General features: G+C 55.3%; 1 protein-coding gene across 1 annotated transcript in view; it reads left to right on the plus strand.

Annotated features, from left to right (window-relative positions):
* The window catches only part of RCC2 (regulator of chromosome condensation 2), a 23,548-nt gene that overhangs the window by 1,020 nt on the left and 16,874 nt on the right, over window positions 1–5,654 (plus strand). Inside the window, exons 2-3 of the mRNA XM_077775562.1 lie at window positions 167–306; window positions 4,797–4,890. Coding sequence (XP_077631688.1) covers window positions 167–306; window positions 4,797–4,890 — 234 coding nt within the window. The remainder of the gene's footprint in view (window positions 1–166; window positions 307–4,796; window positions 4,891–5,654) is intronic.

Raw genomic sequence — 5,654 nt, forward strand, 5'->3', positions numbered from 1 at the left:
CCCGGCTGAGGTCGGGAAGCCCCCGGGGTTGAGAGGTGTTTGGGCTTTGTTCGAGGCTAGCGGTCCGAGGGCGCGGGGGCTCCCGGTGGGCTCCGGGTGGCGCTCCCCCTTCCCCGGGGGAGGAAGCATCCCCGGTACCCTGAGCCGGGTTGAATTCGCGGGTTAGAGCTGGGCCTGCAGATCTTAGTTGAGGTCGTGACCAACTCAGCTGCGGTGCCCGAGATCTCAGCCCGGGGCCTGCGATCCTCGAAACCCGCAGGCTTCGTGTGGGACGTGTGTCTGGAAGAACGTCAGAGCTTGTGCCAGGTTTCGGATAACCCCCAAAGAGTCAGGACTTACACTTACTACTCTGGACAGGCCCTTTGAGGTCCTCGAAGGGTGTGTAAGGGTTAACAGTACCAGAGTGCTTTCCCCCAAAGGCGCTCAGTGTTTAAATGGTTAAAAATGATGTGTTTCTTCATCCACTTAACTGATGGGAAACTGGGACGCGGAGTGTAAAAGGGCCGATCTCAGCGTCGCACGGAGGTAGATTTCCACATGGGCTCAGGCGTTTTCTGATGGCATCCTTAACCCCTGTGCAAGGTGGTCCTGGGAAAATGATTTATAGCTGCCCTCATTGAAAGGGTCAGCCCATCAGCCGGTGGAGGAGAGCCCGTGTCTGTGGAATGCGTCACCTAGGGTCTGGGACCAGGTCGGCGCCAGGAACTAGCCACAGCGTTGAGAAACGAGCACAGGAAGGCTTTCCTTTGGCAGATCTCATTCTCTGTGCGCTACTCTAGCCATTTGCCCCTCCAGGCCTGGTGAGTTGGGGGACTTAACAGAAAGGGCAGCTGGGCTCCGCCTCTGCTGTGTTTTTTGTGCGTGAGTTCCTTCAGCTGCAAGGGCTCCACTCCACCTGTCCGAGCAGTGAGCTTTCTTGTCCTCAAGGAAGAGATTCATACCCCAAGGCTGAGGTTCACCTAAGAGTGTAGCCCCAGGGGGCGCGTGGGAGGCTCGGTCGGTTAAGTGTCTGCGGTTCAGATCATGATCTCTCTCCGTTCATGAGTTTGGGTCCGTGTGGGGCTCTGTGCTGACAGCTCGGAGCATGGAGCCTGCTTCAGATTCTGTGTCTCCCTCTCTCTCTGCCCCTCCCCTGCTCCCACTGTGTCTCTCTGTCTCCTTAAAATCAGTAGACGTTAAAAGAAAAAAAAAGTGTAGTCCCAGAGTGTGTGTGCAAGACACAACCAACTCCACCAGCACTGAGCGTGGCTGGCTTGTCTGGTGCAAACAGCACTTGGTCTCAAGGAGAGAGGTTCCTTTGCTTCCTGGGGGTAGACAGACCTGGCAGTCCCTTGCAGTTGGCATTTGCTTTGTATTTACATCTCCAGGATCTTTCGAATTCTTGATACTTCCATACAGATCTATGCATACCTTCCGCCATCCCCTTAAAAAACAAGAGGCGTGTTAAGCAGTAGAGCCGTTTCCTTTGGGCCAGTCCGCACCGTCCGAGGCTCAGCGCATCTAGGATACTGAGGGTTCAGATGGCCACGGACAGTGCAGACCCCGAGTTTCAAGTTCTTGTTAGCATCTTCTGGGTTGGGTCCGGAGTCCAGGCCAGGCCAGGCCCCCGCAGCCCCTCCTGCTTTCCTACGGGCCGAGGCCCTGCGTGGGTCTCCTGCTTGGCCCTGGGTTCCTGGGTTCTGGGGGAAGCATAAGGTCTCCTTCTGCTAAGCTGTCCGGCCCCAGGCTGCCAGCGGCCGATAGCTTGTTTCAGAAGAGGTTTTCGACGCCGCTGGTGAGGGCTTCCTGAAGGAGGTGTGGGAGAGAGCGGCCGCCAGGAGTGGTCCGGAACTGTAAGCTGTCAGTCATGAAAGGCGAACCCAGATACTTGTGTGGTTGAGGGGCAAGGTTGCCTTGAGTAAGTAAAGGTGTGTATTTTTGTAAAACATTTCTTAGGATTTCAGTGTCCGGAAACGCTCTCTTCAAGGTTTCTGTGCAGTGTGGTCAGGTGAGCGTTTTGTGACCGTCTGGGGTCAATGGCGTGTGAGCTACGGAGGCCACGCAGAGTCCCGGGAAACAGTGAGTGTCCCAAGCCGTCAGGGCTGGTTTGCTGAGGTTTTGTAAACCCTGAGACAGGTCTGGCCCATCTGAAAGGGCCTGAGAAATACGACTGAGAAGTGAGCTTGAGTCTGTTTTAGTTGATAGCCCGTTAGAGAATTTGTCGTTGCTGCCAGGTCTCTGAACCATCCGTCTTCTCTCTGCCGAGGGTAGCGCTCTTTTAGAAGGGTATGTGTTAAAAGGTTGACTCTCAGCCTCTATGTGTTAAAAGGTTGACTCTCAGCCTCATGAACATGTCCCTTGCACTTGGGCAATAATTCAAAAATCGCTTTGGACCAGAAACCCCATTTTGTTGATTGGAGAAGGCTCCGTGCGCTTTTTTGCATGGCCGTTCATCTCGGCCCGGCTCACGTGACCAGGCTGGGCGGCAGCAAGGCGACATGAAATTGACTCATTCTGTCGGGGAGGCTGTTGGACCGGCTTCGTTGTCACCTGGCCCTTAGACACAAAAAGCCATCTCTTGGCCCATCAGGGAAGGCTGGACCATACCTTGAAGGGTCACCCAGCCTCAGGCTCTCGGCCCTGACAGGCACGGGCCGGGGGCGGTTTGGGGGTTTCTCTGCCTGGAGCCAGCAGGCTTTGGGGTCTTTCCCACCTGATGACCCAGCTCAGGTCTGTGACCAAGAGGGACATGGGCCGCGATGTAAAGGGCATTCGGAGTTGTGTTCCTTGTTTTAATTTTTTTGCTTCACAGAAGGTAGAGGGGAGAATTAAATTATGGACAAATAAAGTCAGTGGCTGATGACAAATGACTGTGTGGATGATAGCAGTGAAATCTAGCCTTCTGTTACTTTGACTTAACGTGTGAGGACATAAGTCCCATGATGTAAAAACCTGAGTGAGATAACAGTCTCTCCGGAGGAATCAGACCACGGAGACTGGAGTATACTCCGTCGACCAAGGCGCTCCGCAAACCTCGTTATCGGGAAGGCGGGAGTTTTGTGTGCGCGCCTAGCTCCCGTGCCTTGCTGGCACCTGCGGTCCCAAGAAACCCACCCCTGCCCTGCGCCAGGGCAGGAGGTCTGGCCGTCTGATGGCTGGCAGAGGTCGGCCAGGGCCGCCTGCAAGCTGCTGCTCTAGGAAATGCCTCTCGATGTTGCTGTTTGATGGTCGTGTCGCCCTCCCCCCCCAGGGGTCCTCTGCCCACCTGACCCCAGAGCTTGTCCCACTGTGCCTTAGTGACCTCCTGGGTCTCTGCTGCCTCTCCACGCAGACCTGAGAAGTGATGGGGAGCTGCCCGGTGACAAGGGCAGAGACCCAGGGCCGCCCCTTCCTTGGGGAACTTGACGGAACCCACTGGCTGCTGTTCACCGTCTGCTGTTGTAGATCTGTAGAATGTTCCAGCCAGGCCCGCCAGCTAAACAAAGAAGGGGAGATAACCGAGGGAAACTAGGCTCCCGTTCAAGTAATCCGAGTCTTTGGGTGCCGCGGGGTGGGACAGCCCTGCGATTAAGGTCGTTCTCTAAATAATTGAAGCCCGGCGAAGCCCTTCTCTGTTCACGGCTGTTTGGTTCCCCTCCGCGTGCTGCCTTCTGCCTGCAGGACATGTCCCGTAGGCGGGCTTGGCTTTCTGCAGCCACGTAAACGTGGGCAAGCACGGTGGGGGCCGTTCTGTGGCACGGCCGAGGCCTCAGGTTTGGGTCACAACTGAGTCCCCGGGCAGGTGCGTTCCTCTTAAAAACGCATGCATCGTATTGCCAAATGGCCTGTAAGGGTCACCACCGCCTAGACGTTAGGATGACTTGAGCCGGGTGGCTGTTTTTCATCAGGCCTTCCAAGAACAGTTCTGTACATAGGGGGATACCGTTCTCTTTAGGGTCTGGGGTTGGTGAGGAGGATGAGGCAGAGAGGGAAGTCCCCTTCCCCGGCCCCTAAGGAACGGGGTGCATGGTTCGGAAGGGAGTCTTTGCCTGACTGCTGTTTTAGACAGTGCAGCAGACTGCTGAGGTTATTCTGATGAGGGCCACCCTGAAGAGGATAGTGGCCTTTTAAGGCGGTGTGGATTTCCATCCCCAAGCTCTGTGTTGGGCGGCTGAGGGTCTGGAGCGGAACACTGGGGTCTGGAGCCCTCCATGTCCCTGAACTCACTGCTGCTTCCCCGGCTGGTGGGCCAGTAGTGGGGACGAGCCCAGCCCCACCACAGCAAGGTTCTCCCGGGTCACGCTGTGCTCTGATTTCCCCACGGAAAGCGCCTGGCACTGCAGGGCAGCCCACGGAGGGACTGTCCAGCATCACTGGCGACGCAGGGCTCCCGAGGCGTGGAGTCCCCTGCGAGGCAGACCTAGCCCCAAGGCCGTTGTTGTAATCCCTACTGTGTGCTTGGCAGGCCTGTCACAAATACCCGCATAGGCAGTTGGCGCGGTGCAGGGGAATGCCATTTGGCTGTGTTATTTATTTATTTATATATTTTAGTGTCCTGTAAATGGTAACTTTCAAGAGACGTCAAAGGGTAACAACAAGCCGGGGCATAATGAACGAGCTGCTGTGGGCAGGTTTGGGGTTATGCACACTGATGAGGCGGTGACCACCTCAGGCCTCCATTTGCGGTGCGAGCTGCCAGCGGGGCCCGGGGTGGGACACGCAAATAACCAATTCTGATTTTTTTCTTTTCTTTCTGGCTGTCTTGGGGTGGGGGGGGACATAGAAAGCGAGAAGTCACATTGCAAGCTAATCCTCTTTCTCTCTTTCTGTCTCCGTAGAAACTCGAAGGGTCTAAGTGCAAAGGGCAGCTTTTGATTTTTGGGGCAACCAACTGGGACTTGATTGGTCGAAAAGAAGTGCCTAAGCAGCAAGGTAGGTTTCCAAAACTGCGTGCTGAGTTCTCGCACGCAGAATTCTGGGGATTCTGGCGGGGGTCCGCCAGGTGGGTCTCCTCTTCATTTACAGAAGCCTTCAGTTCAGAGAAGCCAAGCAACTTGCCTGAGACCACAGATGCACACACCCACACCACCCNNTCTGGCCTCCTGCTTTGCAAGTCTGTTAAAAAAACCCGATTCCAGATCGCGTTACACCTGACTGCATATAGGATTAAACGGGAAGAATATAAGTAGCCGCAAATAACATGGGCCCCTTCTTTCCATCCATCTCCTCCTCCTCATGACAGTTATTTTCACGAAAACGGTGCGGCTGGTCCTGCGGGATGTCACAACATCCAAGACGGTTGTCACACACTGCATGTCAGACCCCTGACCCTTTAGACGTTACAGAACAGGTCAGTTCTTTGTCAGCCGCCAGATTACAGCAGGAACCGGTTGGACAGAGCAAGTAATGGTGTGTGGAGTGGAGGGAGCGGAGAAGTCCCAAGAAAGTAGGTTTTGGTCCCCAGGGGCTTTTAGAAAACTGGTATCATTTCTCAGACAGCTGCTGGCCCATCCAGGAGAGGTGAAGCTGGCACATCGCCACATTTTATGGCTTCTTGATTCCATTTGGAAAGATTCCCGAAGTGCCTCCCAACATTGCCCAGTGAACAAATATTTGCACACTGACGCTCCCTGGTGCCTCGGGACACGCCGAGGAGGTCGTCTTATTCCGTGAACACGGCGGGAGTTCCCGGCAGG

This window comes from Crocuta crocuta, unplaced genomic scaffold, assembly GCF_008692635.1.
Source record: "Crocuta crocuta isolate KB4526 unplaced genomic scaffold, BGI_CrCroc_1.0 scaffold127, whole genome shotgun sequence".
Classification (NCBI taxonomy): domain Eukaryota; kingdom Metazoa; phylum Chordata; class Mammalia; order Carnivora; family Hyaenidae; genus Crocuta; species Crocuta crocuta.